This window comes from Hippopotamus amphibius, chromosome 8 (genome assembly GCF_030028045.1).
Source record: "Hippopotamus amphibius kiboko isolate mHipAmp2 chromosome 8, mHipAmp2.hap2, whole genome shotgun sequence".
Classification (NCBI taxonomy): Eukaryota; Metazoa; Chordata; class Mammalia; order Artiodactyla; family Hippopotamidae; genus Hippopotamus; species Hippopotamus amphibius.
In genome coordinates, this window is record NC_080193.1 from 77,233,529 (window position 1) to 77,252,793 (window position 19,265).

The window sequence follows — 19,265 nt, forward strand, 5'->3', positions numbered from 1 at the left end:
GGAAGGTTCCCTGCGGTCAAGAAGCCGACTGCCGGGTTCTGGCCTCCGCACCACATCGCGTGCCTCCTTCTAGGCTGAAAACGGCGCGAGTCCTAACACACACCTGAATGAGTGGTAGCGGCCTAACCGGATGAGCGGATGCGAAAGCCCGGAACCGACCCTGGTTCACCAGGCCGCAATGAGTGGGCGTTTTTATGACCCCTGTTTGCTTTCTACAGGCCCACTAGTAGGTAAGTGTGGAGGTCTGTGACCGCCTGCCAGGTCCCGGCAAGTGCGGACCCTGCGCATCAGGCCACGTAACTCGAAGCACTCGCCCGGCGCCCAACGCAGCCGCTCTGCAGACTCCCGTTCTTGCTCAAACCAAAATGTCCGCCCTGCGCGCAGGCGCAACACGTGCCGCCCCGGCTCGAGACCCCGCCCCCAGGCTCGCGCGCCGCCCGCCCCCGTCAGGATTGCGGCTCAGGATTGGTCTAACGGCAGCGCGGGTTCTGATTGGGCCAGGCGGAGTCACGAGGGCGCCATTCACTTTCGGGCTGTGTTCAGTCCGGGTTGAGAGTGCTGGGCCGCCGCTGGGAGGACGTTCACGGGCTTTTGGCCCTTGCGGGTTGCTGCAGGTTCCTACGGGGCGTGTGGTCTCGATGGCCGCGCGTGGTGGTTCGCGGGGCTCTGAGTGGGCGGGACCCTACACTAGCGATAGCTTTAAAGGGAGGAGAACGCGTTAGGGACAACACTGTGCGGGTTAATTTGGGAAGTGATGGTTAAAGGTCCTGCCTTGAGATTGCTTATTTGTGTTGTTAATTTTGATGAGGGTAGAGATGGAAGCTGCTGCAGTTAACAGTGAGTTCTCAGTCCGGAGGGGTAAAGACACTTGAATTGTAGGTACTGATTTTGTTCAGCTATGGGGGCTTTATTTTGGCCCTGTGTGCTTCCATTTGAGCAGTTGGTAGCGGAATTACTGATTTTTAAGAACATCAAAGTTATTTGAAGACGCGTGGTGAAGGAAGCATAATGAGAAGAAAAGGGAGGAATTCCTTTTTTACCTGGAAGAGTTTCCTTTCTAGATCGTGGCAAAAGAGAAGGTATCGGAGACCTAACCTACAAACATATACCAAAAATTGTCTTTGCAATATTATTTTAATTAATTTATTTATTGGCTGCGTTGGGTTTTCGTTTCTGCACGTGGGCTTTCTCTTGTTGGAACCAGTGGGGACTACTCTTCATTGTTGTGGGCGGGCTCCTCATTGCAGTGGCTTCTCTTGTTGCAGAGAGTGGACTTCTAAGCCCGAGGGCTCAATAGTTGTGCCGCATAGGCTTGGTTGCTCCATGACATGTGGGATCTTTCTGGAGCAGGGATGGAACCCGTGTGGCCTGCTTTGGCAGGCAGATTCTTATCCACTGCGCCACTTAGGAAGTCCCTTTGCAATATATTTGATGTTAGCTGGTGCGAGTGAGATATTCTGAATGAAAGTAACTAGGATGAGGCCTAACGCGGACTTATTGCAAATGGACACTTTTAACACAAATGCTAGAGGCAAAAGGTGCATAGCGTGGAATGTTGAAGGCCCTCAGATGTGCCTAAATATCTTGTCCGTTTTAAGCAGGAAAACAAATCAAGCTGAACTGAAGAAAAAAGAGTCTTTCCCCAAAGGAGGTAGAAGGTGGGGAAGATGAGATGTCGGAAGATAAGGACAATGGCAGTAGAGATGAGGTAACTATATGTACAGTGTGGGGCAGAATAACATTATTGTCAGCAATCAAAATTCAGAGTAAAGCAAAAGAAAAAAAAATTCAGTATAAAGCAGTTAAACTGCACTTTTTAATCTGAAAAGTGGTACTGTGAACACTTTCCAACTAGTTTCACAAGCCCACCTTAAACTCTATACCAAAATCTGATAAGGTCATTTTTAGAAAAGAAAATTACAAACCACTCTCATGAGCATAGATGCAAAAATTCTAAGCGAAATATTAGCAAATTAAATATTAGTGTTATGTAAAAAGAATAATACATTATCACTAAGTGTGTTTTTATTTGGGGAATGCAAAAGTGTTCTTTGTTTGAAAAGTGATATTGATTGCCTGGGAAATACTGGTTTGAAAGAAAATCTCTTGATTCTTAAAATTGCTTCCTTGAATTCCATTAGTCTGTGTGCCCACCAAACACACGTTTGCATATTTATCCTTTCGGCAAATATTTAGGGCCATAGTATGTTCTGCTTCTAGCTGGGAGCCTCTGCATTAGTATTCGAATATTAGATAGGTTTAAGTTGGGTCCTGAAAGAATTGAGGTGGGTGAGTGGGTACACAGCTAATGAAATTGCTTTATCTGTGCACCCGCTGTGGTAGGACTTGATGCACTACCTCGTTTCATCCTCACGGTGACCATGTTAGGCAGGCCTCCTTAGCTCCATTTTATAAACAGGAAAACAGATTTAGTCATTGACTAACTTGCTCGTGGTTTCATAATTAATAAGTGACCGAACCAGGGTTTTGCATTTGCTTCTGCCGAATCCAAAGCCCCTACTCTTTCCTGGTTCATTTCTCAGTCTTCACCCTGCCGAGACCAGCTCGGCGACTCGAGGTGAGTGACGGGTGCCGCAAGCTTAAAGAAAACACAGACACAGATTTAAGAGAAAGATGGGACGGGGGGCTCAAGACCTCTAGGATCAAGAGCCTTGCGGATTGATCCCACGTTGCTTTTATTGAATTCTTGGCATAGCCTAAGGGTCTAACGCTTCCAGTTTAGTCCTGTAAACAAGCCTATCTTTGAAATAAACACACAAAGGCCTCACGTGACTGGGGCAATGATCTTTGTTTGCCTCCTGGGTTCGATTTGAGCAGGTGTGGATCTGAGCAGGGTGTAGATTTGAGCTGGGCGTGGAGAGCAAAGCAGCCCTGGGGGCAGGAGACCTCTCTCAGAAGGATTAGGGGTCTGTGCCCCACCCCTGTTGGCCCCTCTGCGACTGTGCCTGTCTTAGGTTGTTCCTCCCCTGAGGAATCTTACCCGTCTCTGGCTAACCAGCCATCCTCCAGGGCCAAACAGGGTGATATGAGGTGTGCAAGTGAGAAAGGGGCTGCGCCCCCAGAGAGGGTCAATATTCTGTTTCCACGGTAGCCTATGCCCCCATAGTCTCCGTGCCCAGCACCCTTCGCTCCTCCACTGCTCAAGCAGGATGTTCTGCATCCAGTCACTCGGCCCACATACTTTAATTACTTTTAGTAACATTTACAAGATTTCAGAAAGACTTCTGAATGTCTTCCCACATCACCCAAGCAGCTCTTTTGGAGAGGCAGGTAAGTATTCAGTTGCCAATCTTTTGATGTGGGACTAAGGCCTTGTCTTTGAGTTCACTGTTGCAGTAGCTTATCTCCTATGTATAAAGTACACCCATAGTGTATCTTTTGTAATTAAAAATTTTTTTCTTTAAAGCAAAGCAAAACTTAAACCCTAGGAAAGCAATTTGAATACAGACTCCTACATTTTTTTTTTTTTACTGTAACACTTCCTTTTTATTGTGTAATTTTTTGTAAAGGATGGAGGCTTAGGAGTCACAAGGCAGCCTGGAATCCTGCCCCTGAAACTTGCTGAGCAATCCTGGATAAATTCTTTTCATTTTCTAAGCTTTAATTTCAGTATCAGTTCATTGTAGATAAAAATAATAGACACTTCCTCCATGAGGCATTGAGAGTATTAGATGAGATGGGTGTGATAAATATTTAGGTATAAGCTATTATACAATAAACAGCCAGTTACCCTGAGCGATTTCTATGGGGTAAGGGAGCCAAGCAGATACATTGTATAGGGGCTTCTCTGAATCATGCATATTCAGACAAGGCAATAGAACAGTTAGCATCCTGATGGATGTCACTCCTTGTAATACTGGTTTCTTTTTTTTAAATTAATTTCTTTATTTATTGGCTGCGTTGGGTCTTCGTTGCTGTACGCGTATGAGCGGGGGCTACTCTTCGTTGCAGTGCATGGACTTCTCATTGCAGTGGCTTCTTTTGTTGCGCAGCACGGGCTCTAGGTGACTGGGCTTCAGTAGTTGTGGCACATGGACTCAATAGTTGTGGCTCGCGGGCTCTACAGCACAGGCTCAATAGTTGTGGCTCACCTTAGTTGCTCTGAGGCATGTGGGATCTTCCCCACCCAGGGCTCAAACCTGTGTCCCCTGCATTGGCAGGTGGATTCTTAACCACTGTGCCACCAGGGAAGTCTCCTGATTTCTTCTTAATTGGTCATGGAAGAAATGTGTGTCTCTCTGAAAACAGCATGGCCTCATATTATTCTTGTGAAGCAGATGTGACCACCTTCTAATGTAGAAAATGAAGAGACTCTGAAGGACTTGGATGAAGAGATGATCTGATTTAGTCTGGGTTTAATAATCATCAATCCTGCTGGTGTTGGAGGGTTGCCTGCAGAGATGGGGGGCAGCTGTGGCTCACCAAGGAGACAGGGGCACTGGCGGCAGGGGTTCTGGGAAGTGCTCATAGGCGTGAGCCCTCCCAGAGTCTGCCATTAGCCCCAGCAAAGAGCCTGTAAGCGCCAGTGCTGGGTAGCCTCAGGCCAAACAACCAACAAGGTGGGAGACTCCTGTGTTTTTACATTTTTCCATTCTTTTATGGTTCCTCACCCACACCTAATTTGACTGCAGTTTTTGAGCTTTATCGAGTATATCCAAAGCGTTCAAATTTGTTACCCTAGATTCAATAATTTTTTGCATTAATCTGATTGGTTTATTTGACATTTACTATGTAATTGAAACTGCAACCACAACGGTCATATGTGGGTTTGCAAACAAACGACTGTGGCTTATTGAGGATACTATTCAGCTCATGGGATCAGAAATTCCCAGGTGTACTGAGTATCACCTAGTAGCCCATTAGCCACGCGTGCTTTTCACATGTATTTCATAGGCATCAAGTTAGTAAATCCTGTTTGGAATTGAGATGGTCATTTAATCCAGCCACAGACTAGCTTAATGTGACATAGTTCAGTGGACATAGTAGACATAGTTAGGAGAGCACCCACTGTACTTTGATGTCCACAATACAGTGCATTAACTCTGTATACCAATCAGAGCCAAAAAATTCTTGGTGAAGGCAGCTTTTGTTTTGGAACCTGGACTGTGTATTTTCCTTAAACTGAGATGCAAGTTGTATGGTTCTAGATTGTTCACACTGGCAACCCTTGATCGTGCCTCTTTCAGATGTGATGCCTGTGACGGTGGACTCTGGTGCATCATTTAGTACTATTATCACAGTTAGATTAACTTTTAGGCTAATCATACCCTACTGTTGGCTCATTGAAATTATTTAATTCAAACCTTAGTCTCTTTCATATGCCTTCCCTGATGCCATGTCATTGCTATGCTGGCTGAACTGGTCCCTCATCTGTTTGCCTGTAAATGTTGTTCACAACCGGTAATGCTAATCACATCATCTTATAGTGACCCATCTCTTCCTGTGATGTGGGTTGAGATCTCTATGTGTGTACACACACACACACACACACACACACCCCAGTTGTGTTTTTGCTGGGGCTGTCATAATAAAATATTGCAGATGTATGGGTGGCTGAAACAACAGAAGTTTACTTTCTCATGGTTCAGGAGGCCAGAAGTCAAAGACCAAGTTGTTGGCAGTTTGGTTACTTCTGAGGCCTCTCTCCTTGGCATGTAGATGGTTGCCTTCTCGCTGTGTTTTCATACGGTCGTCCGCCACCCGTAGTTCTTCATTTTCTCCTTTTGTATATGGCCGAGACTTCAGTGTTCTGCTGACATTTTCATCTTTAGTCATTTAGTTTTATAATACCGTGCCCAGTTTTTAGTAGCTCTGGGATGGGACTCAGTGGTGTAATTAGGAAGCATGAGATCCAGTTTGGGGGGCCTGGCTCTCATTCCTGTGTATGTTTCAGGTGCCTGTGTGGGGGCCTTCGCCTTTGCTGTTTTACTTGTATGCAGAGAGTTGGGACTCAACAGGCACATGGAGCCACCTAAACAGTAGTTGACTTGGTGTGTTTTCCTAGGCAGTAGCTTGCATGCTTTTAGAAACATAGATCCTTCCCTGGAGAGTTTCTGATTGGAAAGCTCTAAGTGAAACCCAAGCATTTTCTTTTTCTCTTTTTTTTTCTTAGATAAGCATGCCAGTGCTGGGAGCTCTTTTACTGCACACTGAGAAACTTGTCCTGGAGAAATCAGCACAGGGGGCCTGAGCAGATCTTGCTCTTGCTGACTGTGCAATGTGACTGTCACCACCTGGGCACAGGGGGTGACGTCCCTCAGAAGAATGGTAGGAGGGTTACTATTGCCCCAGGACATAAAATCAGGAAAAAAAGTTTCTGGCTCCCATGTTTGCTGAGAAATTAACATTACCACGCAGAAAGGGAGCCACGGGGGCCAAGTTGCCAAGAGACAGGAGGAGTGCCACGCTCAAGGACCATGAGAAGAGACGTGAGAGCCCTGAGGAGGATGAAGGTAAGGACTGTGAGTTGCATCGGTATGAGGGATGTAAACAGTCCCCTTCTGGGGACATCCCTGCTGGTGACTGTCGGAGGTCAGCCCTGCGTGCTGTTGCACATGGCTCTCGGAGGGGTTCTGTGGAAATGCCACCCTTGGCATTCCTGGCTGATTCTCCAGGCTTGTCTTGAGGAGTCCCGGTGGACATTTGACTTCTTCTGTCCACGTGACCAGAATCAGCGTGTTCTCTCTGAATACTGTGCCTTGTTTCTCTCTTTGTGCTTATGAGCCGGGCAGGTTAATTGTCCCCCAGGCTTGACTCTTAGTGATTTTTTATCCTGATGGTTGTCTGTGTAAGATTTTAAAGGGTATTGCTGCTGCTGCTTTTTTTCTCCCAATTAAATTTATTTATTGGCTGCATTGGGTCTTCGTTGCTGTGCCCGGGCTTTCTCTAGTTGCGGTGAGCAGGGGCGACGCTTCGTCGCGGTGCGTGGGCTTCTCGGCTCTAGAGCGCAGGCTCCGTGGCTGTGGCGCACGGGCTTAGTTGCTCCGCAGCATGTGGGGGCTTCCCAGCCCAGGCTTGAATCCGTGTCCCCTGGGTTGGCAGGTGGATTCTTAGCCCCTGCGCCACCAGGAAAGCCCAAGGGTATTGCTTCTAAAGCAGGCATTCTCAGCCTTGTTATGAGGCTACAATGGCAATACATTTTAAATTATTTCACAATAAAAGGTTAAAATGACAGTGAATTTTTTTTCTTAAATTTGTGTATATAGTCAGACGTATGAGCAGTTTCTCTGAAAGAACAGTTTGTCATTTTCATTCTCAGCAAGTCTGTGTGGCAGTAATTGATTAAGTGGATTTTCACTTAGATTCTGAAAAAGAAGCCCTGTGTGGGTCAGGGCAGAAAAGCCTTTCCCCTGGAGGCAGAGGAAGAAGAGCAGGATCACGAGAGTGATGCCAAAGGCTGTGAGGAAGAGGAAGGTCAGAGTGACCTAAGCCAGCTCGGTGAAGTGGTGGCCGGTAACAGGGGAGTAGCGAAGCCCTTGGGAGTGCTTTTATGAACTTGAAGAACTTTCCCTAATAAATTTATGAATGCTTTTAAAAGTATTCTGACCAGACCTAACCCAGGCATCTTGTGGAGAATAGGCCCAGTGTAGGTATGGTATTTGTGGACAGTGTAAAAGCTTCCACTTTACTCATTAGCGGCCTAGATCATTAAAAATACTATGTTCTGGCTTCCACCCACAGAGCCTATGAAGAAAGCACCTGATAGAGGGAAGAAGGAAATGACCAAACAGAAGGCTTCTCCTGAAACCAAAAGCCAGAAATTAAAAGGTAACTGCTGCGTTTTTTTGTTTTTTTTTTTTTCTTTTATAAATTTATTTATTTATTGGTTGAGTTGGGTTTTCATTGCTGCGCGCGGGCTTTCCCTAGTTGTGGTGAGCAGGGGCTACCCTTTGTTGTGGTGTGCAGGCTTCTCTTGTTGTGGAGCATGGGCTCTAGGCGCTCGGACTTCAGTAGTTGCGGTGCGTGGGCTCAGTAGTTGTGGCACATGGGCTTAGTTGCTCTGCAGTATGTGGGATATTCCCCAACCAGGGCTTGAACCCGTATCCCCTGCATTGGCAGGCGGATTCTTAACCACTGCACCATCAGCGAAGTCCCTTTGCTGTGTTTTGAAGCACAGGAGACACATGGAGAATTTCATATTGGCAGAAACCAAATCTGTGTTAGCCCAAATGAGGGGCAAGGGGATTTTAATTGCAGTCTGGTGTTACAATATGCCAGAGATTTTAGTGGAAATTTTTTTAGTGTCCTTTCTGAGCTGTTTGCTTATTTGTTTACTTATTTGTTTTGCCTTTTTGTATGGCAGCTGAACCACCTGTAGCTTCCAAACTGTTTGTTGGAAACCTGAATTTCAACAAATCTGTTGCTGAACTAAAAACTGGCCTCGGTGAATTTTTTACTAAAAACAGTGTCGCAGTTTTTGGTGTCAGAGTCGGCTTGTCTAGGTAAACGGCGATAAATTAAGAATGTTGTTAAGAGTTTGATAAATTAAGAATGTTGTTAAGAGTTTATCAGCCCAACAATTATTAAACTTGTCAGATCCCTTGGTAACTTGTTCTTCATGCTTTATAAGATATTACCTCAGTCTCTTGCAGTTCAAAATGAGTATTTAAAATCCTTCAGTGGCTCTTTTAGTAAGTCCATTATACTAAATTTTGCTATCCCATTTTTCCAACCAAAATACTAAACTAATCACAAGATCTTCCAAGGCTTTACAGAAACATATTTTCATGATTTTCCAACTGTGAGCAATGTTACTTGCCTAGAATTAATCACAACACCCCTAGCTTTGGTGGCAGATACAGGTTCTGTATCAGTTCTGCTTTTTTGCCGAGCTGAATTTCATCCTTTCTTATTTCTTTCTCATCAGAATTATGTGTCTTGGGTGTGAGCATGTTTAACTTACGGTACTCAGAATTTCTTAGGTAGAAGTGAAGAGATAATAATAATCGTAAACATTCACTGGGCACTCACTGTACCGGGCATTGTTCTGGTTCCTTGTTTATTTAACTCATTGAATCGGTAAGACAGCCCTCAGTGGTAATTACTGTCATTATCCCCTTTTTACAAAGGAGGAAACTGAGGCACAGAGAAGTGAAGGGACGTGCCCAATATCATACAGTTAGAAAGTGGCAGATCAGGATTTGAGCCCAGCGTTCTGGCTCCAGAGCTTATGCCACAGATTTTGTCACATTGCTCTTACCGTTTTTATAAACTACGTTGTGAGATATTATTGTGCTTGTAGTAAATAAAGATTCCTGTTGCGTTAAAAAAAATTCTTACTGTAATTGCCTTTAGGTTTGCCAACACGGACTATATTAAGAAGGATATTTTTGGGAATTCCTTGGTGGTCCAGTGGTTAGGACTCTGTGCTTTCACTGCCAAGGGCCTGGGTTCAATCCCTGGTCGGGGAGCTAATATCCCACAAGCCACGTGGCACAGCCAAAAAAAAAAATGATATTTTTGTTTCAGTTCACAAATGCAATGGCTCGCTTTCTTTCTTTCTTCCTTCCTTCCTTCCTTCCTTCCTCCCTTCCTTCCTTCCTTCCTCCCTTCCTCCCTTCCTCCCTTCCTCCCTTCCTCCCTTTCTTTCTTCTTTCGCTGTGTTGCGTCTTAGTTGCGGTATGCAGGATCTTCGTTGTGGTTTAAGGGCTTCTCTCTAGTTGTGCACAGGCCCAGTAGTTGCGGCACGCTGGTTAGTTGCCCTGAGACATGTGGGATCTAAGTTCTTGGCCCAGGGATTAAACCCACGTCCCCTGCATTAGAAGGTGGATTCTTAACCACTGTACCACCAGGGAAGTCCCACAATGGCTGTTTCTTAAAACAGAAATTCAAAAACTTGTCATTTAAGTGTCATTTTCTATAGCTTCTGATTAAATTTGGTCAGTTGTTAAACAGAAAACTAATAATGATTTCAGTGGGCAAGTTCGCCCAAACTCTCAGTCCTTGCCCCAGGGGAGGGCTTCTCGACTCCTGCGCTATTAACATTTGGGGCCAGATAATTCCTTGTGTGGGAGGGGCTGTCCAGTTCGTTAGCAGCATCCCTGGATTCTACCCACTAGATGCTAGTAGTAGTCCCCCAGCTGTGACAGCCAAAAATGTCTCCAGATATTGTCAGACTCACCCTGGGTGAGAACGCTGCTCTTTGGTTACTTCATGGCACTGATATTGCTTTGGTTTTAACTTGTAAATTTGACAGCTGCATTTGACTCAATGCTAATTTCCACTCTCACAACCAGTGTGAGTAGCCAAGTGGAAGCCATGTGCCTTTTAATTTTACCTATGTTTTTTTTTTTTTGCTTTTCGGTTACATCTCTGTAGGAGATTTGGCTATGTGAATTTTAAATCTGCTGATGACCAGGAAAACGCCCTAGAACTTAGTGAGGTATGAAGTTAAATTGAAAAACCGAAAGCAAAGGAAACAAAGAAAGGTATGAAAGCAAGTTAACTTGTTCAGAGATACCTGTGTACCTGTCAGAAGACTCTGCATCAGGCAGGAATATTGCTTGCTTGCTTGCTTGCTTTTTCTTTAGTGTTTAATTAATTAATTTATTTTGGCTGCATTGGATCTTTGTTGCGGTGTGCAGGCTTCTCATTATTGTGGCTTCTCTTGTTGCAGAGCAGAAGCTCTAGGCTTGTGGGCTTCAGTAGTTACAGCACACGGGCTCAGTAGTTGTGGCTCACAGGCTCTAGAGTACAGGCTCAGTAGTTGTGGCGCACAGGCTTAGTTGCTCCTCAGCATATGGGATCTTCCCGGACTAGGGCTCGAACCTGTGTCCCCTGCATTGGCAGGCGGGTTCCTAACCACTGCGCCTCCACGGAAGTCCCTCACATTCTTACTTATCCGGTGCAAGTACTCCTCAGTTTCTGGCAGGTCATCTACTGCCACAGCACAGACTCTGCCTGCCTTGCTCTCACTCCCCCGGCTCCAGCTGCATGGCTTACCTTCTCTGTCATTATGTTCATGACTCATTCTGTGGCTGCTGACGACCCATCCATAGAGTCTCAGCTTAAAGGTCGCTTCTTCAGATCAGAAAAATTTTCTCTCACCCCCAGACTTAGTTAAGTCTTCTCTACTTGGTGTTCTAATTTCCTTTTTTACTTTTCCTTCCTGGCACTTACCTTAGTTTGTAATTATGTGACTATTTGTTTACTAACCTTTTCCCCAACAAAACTGCATCTCAAGAGTGGAGGCCAAGTCTGTATTTTCACAGCCAGCACGTGGCACAGGCCCTCACCCAGACTCTGTGTGCAAATATTTGTTAAATGAAGGAGTATGTGCTGTTTCCACTCTCCAACTCTTTGAGAAGCATTTTTTTCTCTTTTAGAGAACTCTTGATGCTTATGAGATGTAAACTCAGACTAAAAATACTCTTTTGTGTTTATGCAGATCGAAATGCCAGAACACTTTTGGTCAAGAACCTGCCTGACAGAGTCACTCATCATGAGTTAATAGAAGTGTTTGAGGATGCTTTTCAAATCAGATTGGTGAGCAAGGATAGAGTGAGTGAAAGGTATGTTTTGTGCCTTGTACTGAAAAAGAGTACATGTCTGCTGGATTCAAACATAACAGAATTTCATTGTATTCTCCCAAATCAGTCATGCCTGATTTTTAGAGAAGAAAAGAATAGTTATCCAACCTTTCTACCAGCAGGCATAAAAAGCATCATAAGTGGATAGCCAAAGGCTTCTAGAAATTTATATTGGTGTCGTAGAGAAATGAAGACTTTATTCTGTCAAGTACAAGATTGAAGATTGGAAGAATTCAGTCATAGGTTATCTTCATCCCACCTCTCCAGGGCTTACTCCAGTAAAATAACACCCCTGGTGACTTGTCTGGACAGGTACCGAAAGAGAACATTGACTTGACTTGGTCTGTTGAATTATGTGGTAAGCAATTAATGAAACACTGTCACTATGTATCTAGGCTTTGGTAACATAAGAGGGTGAACATGGTGAAATTAGAAAGGATAGAATAGAATGTAGTTTGAAGGGATCCTCATTGTGATGAAAACTGGATATCAGGATTACAGATACATTTGAGCTAAATGTGTTGGTGTAGGTGAACTCTAAAATAATCTGTACCAGGGACTTCCCTGGTGGCTCAGTGGTTAAGAATCCACCTGCCAATGCAGGGGACACAGGTTCAATCCCTGGTCCAGGAAGATCACACATGCTGCAGAGCAATTAAGCCCCTGCGCCACAACTACTGAGCCTGTGCTCTAAAGCCCGAGAGCCACAACTACTGAGTCTGTGTGCTGCAGCTAATGAAGCCCGAACACCTAGAGCCTATGCTTCACAACAAGAGAAGCCACCGCAATGAAAAGACTGTGCACTGCAACAAAGAGTAGCGCCCACTCGCCACAACTAGAGAAAGCCTGCTTGCAGCGAAGACCCAACACAGCCAAAAAAAAAAAAAAAAAAAAAAGAAATAAAAAAAATCTATACCAGTATACTCTGATGAACATAATCTCTGTAAAAGAATCCCACAAATTTAGAAAACAAGTCTGAAAAGATAAATCCCAAATTGTTAGCAGTGTTTACTGTGAGGAGGTTTGGAGGCAGTCTGCTAGGCTTGCATTACCATCCACAAAAATTAACTCAAAAAAGATCAAAAATCTAAATGTAAGAGCAAAAATAGAAAACTATGAAGAAAACACAGGAGTAAATCTTTGTGATCCTGGGTTAGGGTCTTACACAAGCGATAAAAGAGAAGATTGAGAAGTTGGGCTTTATCAAAATTAAAAACATTTGTGCTTCAAAGGATGCTATCCAAAAAGTCAAAAGAAACTCTGCATCCTGGGAGAAAATATTGCAAATCATATATCTGAAAAAGACACCTGTATATGTATAAAGAACTCTTACAGCTCAATAATTAAAAGACAACTCAATTAAAAAATGAGGAAAGGATGTGAATGGATGTTTCTCTAAGGTATACACATGGCCAATAAACATGTAGAAAGATGCTCAATGTTTGTCCCTCAGGAAGTGCAAATCAAAACCATGATATGATACCACTGCACACTCATTAGAATGGCTACAATAACAAAGACAATAACAGGTGTTGACAAGGCTGGGGAGAAATCAGAACCATCATTCACTGCTGATGGGAATGTAAAATAGTGCAGGTGCTTTGGAAAACAGTTTGGCAGTTTCTTGAAATGTTAAACAGGGTTGCCACACGGTCCAGCAACTCTGCTATCATGTATGTACCGAAAAGAAGTGAAAATGTAAATCCACACATTTCTACAAATGTTTGTATCAGCTTTATTCATAATAGCCCAAACTGGAAACAACCCAAAATGTCTTAACAGCTGATGAATGGATAAACAACATGTAGTATTTTCATGCAATGTACTATTACTCAGCCATGAAAAGGAACAAAGTACTGATACATGCTACAATACAGATGAATCTCGGAAATATTAGACCAAATGAAAGAAGCCAGATACAAAAGATGGTGTATTTGTATAGTCCTGTTTATGTGAAATGTCCAGAATTGGCAGTCCTACGGAGATGGAAAGTAGCATGGTGACTGCCTGCAGCTGGGGGATGGGAGTGGGTTGGGGGGAATGAGGAGTGACTGCTAGTGGGTGCTTTGGGGGATGATAAAAATGTCCAAAAATTAGATTATGGTGATGGTTGTAGAATTCTGTAAATATACCATTGTACACCTCAAATGGGTGAATTTTATGATGTAGGAATTATATCTCAGTAGAGCTTTAAAAAAAAAACCAGTGTGTGTATGTGTGTCCATTTGCTTTTATTTGTGCAGCATGTTGCCTCTGAGGATAGAAATTGGGCAGAAGGAAGACTTCACTACATCCTTTCTACCTTTTGCATTTTGAGTGTTGTATGTGCATTACTAATTCGAAAAACAATACAGAAAAGTACTAAATGTTGACCATTCTTTCTTCTCTCCCCTACCCCATCCCCACAACTGCAGGATCGCCTACATTGACTTCAAGTCACAGGCTGATGCAGAGAGAGCCTTGGAAGAGAAGCAAGGAACAGAGATCGGTGGGCTTGCTGTAGTTCTGGACCTGTCGGAGAAAAAAGCCAAGGCCATGATGAGAGAGATGGAAGAAGGAACACCTGGAGAAGTAAGGATGTTAAAGGTTTGTAGATGGAGACCTGCCAGGGTTGTCAGTGGGGTTCCCAAGGAGGGGCTAGTGTGAGGTTAGGGGTACTCGGCACTTTTAAGTACAATTTCTCCCTCTGTCAAAAATGTGTAAGTCATACTCATAATTCTGACAGTCTGAGGAGTATTGTCATAGTTAACTGACCTCGATGGTGTAGACAGCCTGGCACTTTGAGAGACATCAGTTTAGTTCCCCCTTTTGGCATATCTTCTAGGATTCTGTTTGAACAAGCTCTTAAACCTGTGCTCTCAGAATTAGATATTTAATTCTCTTCAAACATTTAATTCCCTTCAAGTAGAGTTTTTTTTGTTTTTTTAAATTTTGGCTACATCACATGGCTTGTGGGCCATGGCAGTGAAAGTGCCGAATCCTAACCACTAGACCACCAGGGAACTTCCCCAAGTAGAGTTTTTACCAGGTTTAAACCAGAGACCCCAAACCAGTGTCTGTAATCTGCCTAATCTGATTGCTAGACGTGGTGGCTTATACAGAAGAGGGGAAAAAAAAACAAAACAAAACCACAATAGAATTTACCATGAATATTTTTAAAAATCAAGCGATTTCACACTATAAAATCTGGATTTCCAGCTTCTTTTGCTACATCAGAAAATCTGGTGGCCCAGGGCTGCATCTCTACATGTCTGCAAGCATCTGGAGAGAGGTAGCTGCTTCCTTTCAGCTGTGGCATTTGCTCTGCTGGCTACAGGCCCCACCGTTCTGGAAGTTCTCCCCAGATCTAAGGAGTGAACATCACGCTGACACTGAAAAAATAGTTAATACTTTTTTATATCACAAAGCAGTACTTTTTTCTTATTGGTAAAGATGACATTTTAATATGTCTCATGCATTTGTCTCTTTCAGAAGTGGGAAAACGAAAGTTAGAACAAGAAAGCCACACATTTCAAGAAAAACGGGAGAGAGCTTATTTCTTTGTGGAGGTAAAGAACGTTCCTACATGTTTAATATGCAAACAAAGCATATTATATGTCTGTGTCGAGAGAATGTAACCTAAGACACCATTATGAAAGCAACCATCGTAAGAACCATGATGGTTTTACAGAAAAGATGTGTGATAGAAAACTCAGCGAACTGAAAAAAAGACTGAAATTTCAACATGATTTGCTTTTGACTGTGAATAAAATAAGTGATGCTGCTATGAAATGCAGTTACGTATTACGCGAGGAAATTGCCCGGGCAGCAAAGCCTCTTGCCGACAGCGAGTTTATCGAGGACTGTCTGTTGAACGCTGCAGAAATCATGCACCCTGAGCAGAGACAAGCATTTGACAACATAAGACTGACTGGTAATGTTGTTGCCCAGCATGTTGACAACACAGCTGAGAACTTACAGAATAAGTTGCGAGGAAAAGCTGAATCCTTCGTGGCCTTTTCCATTGCAGCTCAGGAAGGCAGGGATGGCAGTAACACCCCACCACGTGGCTGTATTTATTCGTGGTGTCAATGAAACTTTTGATGTGACCGAAGAACTTCTGGACATGGTCCCCATAACAGGCACAACATCAGGAAATGAATTAGTTTTACGTATTGAGAAAAGTCTTAAAAGATTTAACGTGGACTCGTCAAAATTGATAAGCATTAGCACAGATGGTGACTCTGCGATGGTTGGTGTTAAAAAACTAGTTACAAAACTGAAATCTAAAGTGTCAGGGCTTTTCCATGACACAGAACTTAAGTCTGTGCATGGCCTCAATCTCCAGGAGTCACTTTGTACTAAAAGGTTAAAAATGGATCACATTATGGACATAGTAGTTTCCACCATAACCTGAATATGCACCCAAGGCTCAGACCACAGAAAGTTCAGTGCTTTGTTTAATGGATTAGATGCACAATACGGAAGCATGTTCTGCTCCCTGGAACTTAAGTGGCTGAGTCATGGTATGGTCCTAAGGCAGTTTTTTGAACTATTGGAGGAAATTGACTTTTTCATGTCTTCCAGAGGAAAATCTGTGCCTCAGCTTACTAGCAAAGATTGGGTCAGAGACTTAGCCTTTTTGATTGACATTATGACACACCTAAACATGTTAGATATTTCTCTGCAAAGGCGTTCACAAGTGGTGACACAAATATATGACTCAGTTGGCTCATTCCTAGCGAAATTGTGTCTTTGGGAGACTCATTCGGCAAGGAACAATCTGGCCCACTTTCCTACGCTGAAATTAGTTGCTGAAAGTGAAAATGACAGCCTGAACTACATTCCCCAAATTAAAGAGTTGAAGACTGAATTCCAAAAAAGGTTCTCCGATTTCAAACTTTATGAGAATGAACTAATATTGTTCAGTTCCCCTTTCTCAATTAGTGTTAATAATGCGAATGAAGAGCTACAAATGGAAATTATTGACTTGCAGTGCAACACTATACTGAAAGCCAAATATGATGATGTTGGGATCCCAGAATTCTACAGATGTGTTGGGGATGGTTACCCTAAATATAAAAACCATTGTGCACAGATTCTAACCATGTTTGGAAGTGCTTATGTTTGTGAGCAGCTATTTTCTGCTATGAAACTAAAGAAAACTAAATGTTGCTCCCAGTTAAAGGATTCAAGGATGAATGTTGCAACACAAGATTCAGAGCCTGACGTTGAGTGACATCTTGGGGCATAAGAAAGGAATGTCAGATTTTGAATTTCAAATCTGAGGAGTAATATATGGAACTTCGAATAATTATTTCTATTTCCAAATTATATTTTTCCAATGTCAAATTTAAAGTACCATCTGTGGCATCGTATGTTTGTACCTTGTAATATATAAAATAAAGTTTGATTATATCCTGGCAGTTTATTTTTCCTATACTTTGCCTTTCTGGTGCTTAGGTTATTCAAGTTTATAAACCTCTGCCCTAAAAGCAGCCACATTTTTCCTAAAGGCACTTGTGAGCCAGGGATGTGAACCAGCGAGTCAGCTGGATGAATGGAATGTTTAGATGCCTCGTGCAACCCTCATCTGTCCCCTAGGGTGATAGACATGCCACAATGACTGTGGGACTCAAGCCAGAGTAACCCCCTTCCTTGGACAGAGCTGGGGTGGCACAGCCAATACTGGCCTCTGGGCTTCTTTTTTGGTGCTTCCATTTTGCATTTAAACACATTTCTTTTGAAATTTCAGTATCGTCGGTTGGCTCACAGTCAGTTGTGCCTGGACCCAGGAGCCATTCTGCCTGTTACAGACAGGGATGGGCATTCCTTTGGCATCCTGGCCACCCCAGGGGGATGCAGAATGGGGTGTCAGTGCCTCTAAGCTTATGAGCATTTTTCCAGGGAGAAGGCCCATAGCTGCCTTCAGACTCTTAAAGGGGTCTGTGACCCAAAAGGTGTTTTTTCTGCTGTGAAATTGGGACAGGACTGCTCACTGTTGCAGAAACTGTATCTTGAAAAATTAGTAGCATTATAGAAATGATATGTACTTATTGTAGAACATTTGCAAACTACTCATATAAAGAAATAAAGGGGACTTCCCTGGTGGCGCGGTGGTTAAGAATCTGTCTGCCAATGCAGGGGACACAGGTTCCAGCCTGGAAGATTCCGCATGCCATGGAGCAACTAAGCCTGTGTGCCACAACTACTGAGCCCACGTGCTGCAACTACTGAAGCCCGCACACCTAGAGTCTGTGCTCCAAAACAAGAGAAGCCACCGCAATGAGGAGCCTGCGCACTGCAACGAACAGTAGCCCCCACTCACCACAACTAAAGAAAGCCCGTGAGCAGCAACAAAGACCCAACGCAGCCATAAATAAATAAACAAACAAACCGTTAAAAAAAAAAGGCAAAAACATCTCAACAACCAGAGGTAACCCCTATAAATATTTAGGTATGTTTTCTCTTTGTCAGCTTTCTATGCCTTATATTGTATGGTTGAGTACATTATGTATCCTGCTGCCTCCCCCCACTCCCTTGCTTAGTAAATTCTAAACATCTGTCAGTCTTCCAAGCTCACGGTTGAGTTTATTTGATTCTGTCAGGTGTGCACTGATGGGCCTTCGCCAGCCGGACTGAGTTCTCTGGGCATGATGTGGGCCACAAGGCTGATTTCCAGGGGTGGGATTCCTCTCCCATTCTGCTAGGCTCTGAGAAGGCCAGGGAACTACCCTGTTGTCTAGGGAAGGAAAGGCAGATGGCATCTGCTGACCCTCAGGACAGCCCCCCAGCGGAGGTCCTGGGACCACTAAAAAGAAACTCAGCTGAACAGCCACAGCAGAGCAGAGAGGGAGATGGGGGGTTTGGGGACGGGGTCTAAACCAATGGCTGCAGTCTTGGCTGGGCCATCAGTGCTCCCCGAAAGTCTTCCCTTGTCGATGTGACCCCCTCTCCTCCCCAGGAGTCAAACCAAATCTACCACTCTTCTCTCCTCATTTGGTACCTTCACCTCCTAAATAAAAGCCACTTGAGCAGGACCCCTCCCCTCCTGGTCACCGTTTTTACATGCTTGCCTGGATCTGCAGCCTCCTCCCTTCCCAAGGTGCCTTCTTCCTGCCCATGGCCGGTCCCTCCCCCCATGCTCTTCATCCCCTGTCTCTTTAGGGCTTTCCTCCAACCTCTCACTTTCTGTACTTCTGGGATTTTTGTTTGTACTGGCTCCTTCCACCAATATTTAAACATGCCCACGTCTCTGGCATACTGAATTTCCTAATTAAAATGTTAAAATTAGGACACACATTCACTAGTTCAAAATAGCCACCTAGCTCCTTTGTAAGGAAGAAACCGATAATATTGTGTTACTTGTGTCCTTCTACTGTTGTGCATGGTCAAGGAATCGTGTTTGCATTATTTTTCCCACCTATTTTTTTTTACACAAAAAACTAATAGGTGGGGATATATATATAAGTACAGCTGATTCACTTTGTTGTACAGCAGAAACTGGAACAACAATGTAAAGCAATTATTCCGCAATAAAGAGCTTGAAAGAAAAAACAAAACAAACCCAAGAAACAAAAAAAAACTAATAGGTTATCCAAGTGTAACCTATTAGTACCTTGCTTTTTTTTTTTTCATTTAAAGTACCTTGGAGATCGTATCAATGACAAAGAACTGGTGGTCCAGTGGTTAAGAATCCACCTTCTAAAGCAGGGGATGCAGGTTCGATCCCTAGTC

The 19,265-nt window shown here is 43.7% G+C and overlaps 1 protein-coding gene across 7 annotated transcripts; it reads left to right on the forward strand.

Annotated features, from left to right (window-relative positions):
• Window positions 1-545: 545 nt before the first annotated feature.
• On the forward strand, window positions 546-16,947 carry LOC130859448 (nucleolin-like). Of its 7 annotated transcripts, none has more exons than XR_009055203.1 (8): window positions 546-1,708; window positions 6,134-6,473; window positions 7,702-7,788; window positions 8,324-8,462; window positions 10,339-10,448; window positions 11,408-11,531; window positions 13,964-14,135; window positions 15,021-16,947. XR_009055203.1 is itself a non-coding variant. In XM_057746866.1 (6 exons), the coding sequence occupies exons 2-6, from the start codon at window positions 6,347-6,349 to the stop codon at window positions 15,039-15,041; spliced, it is 531 nt and encodes a 176-aa protein (XP_057602849.1). In that variant the 5' UTR covers window positions 546-1,708; window positions 6,134-6,346; the 3' UTR covers window positions 15,042-16,947. The 7 variants fall into 7 exon arrangements, 3 of the variants coding, with proteins under 3 accessions (XP_057602849.1, XP_057602850.1, XP_057602851.1); XR_009055205.1 differs by lacking the exon at window positions 8,324-8,462 and having other exon boundaries at window positions 546-1,079; window positions 1,599-1,708; XR_009055204.1 differs by lacking the exon at window positions 8,324-8,462 and having other exon boundaries at window positions 546-1,079; window positions 1,602-1,708.
• Window positions 16,948-19,265: the final 2,318 nt, after the last annotated feature.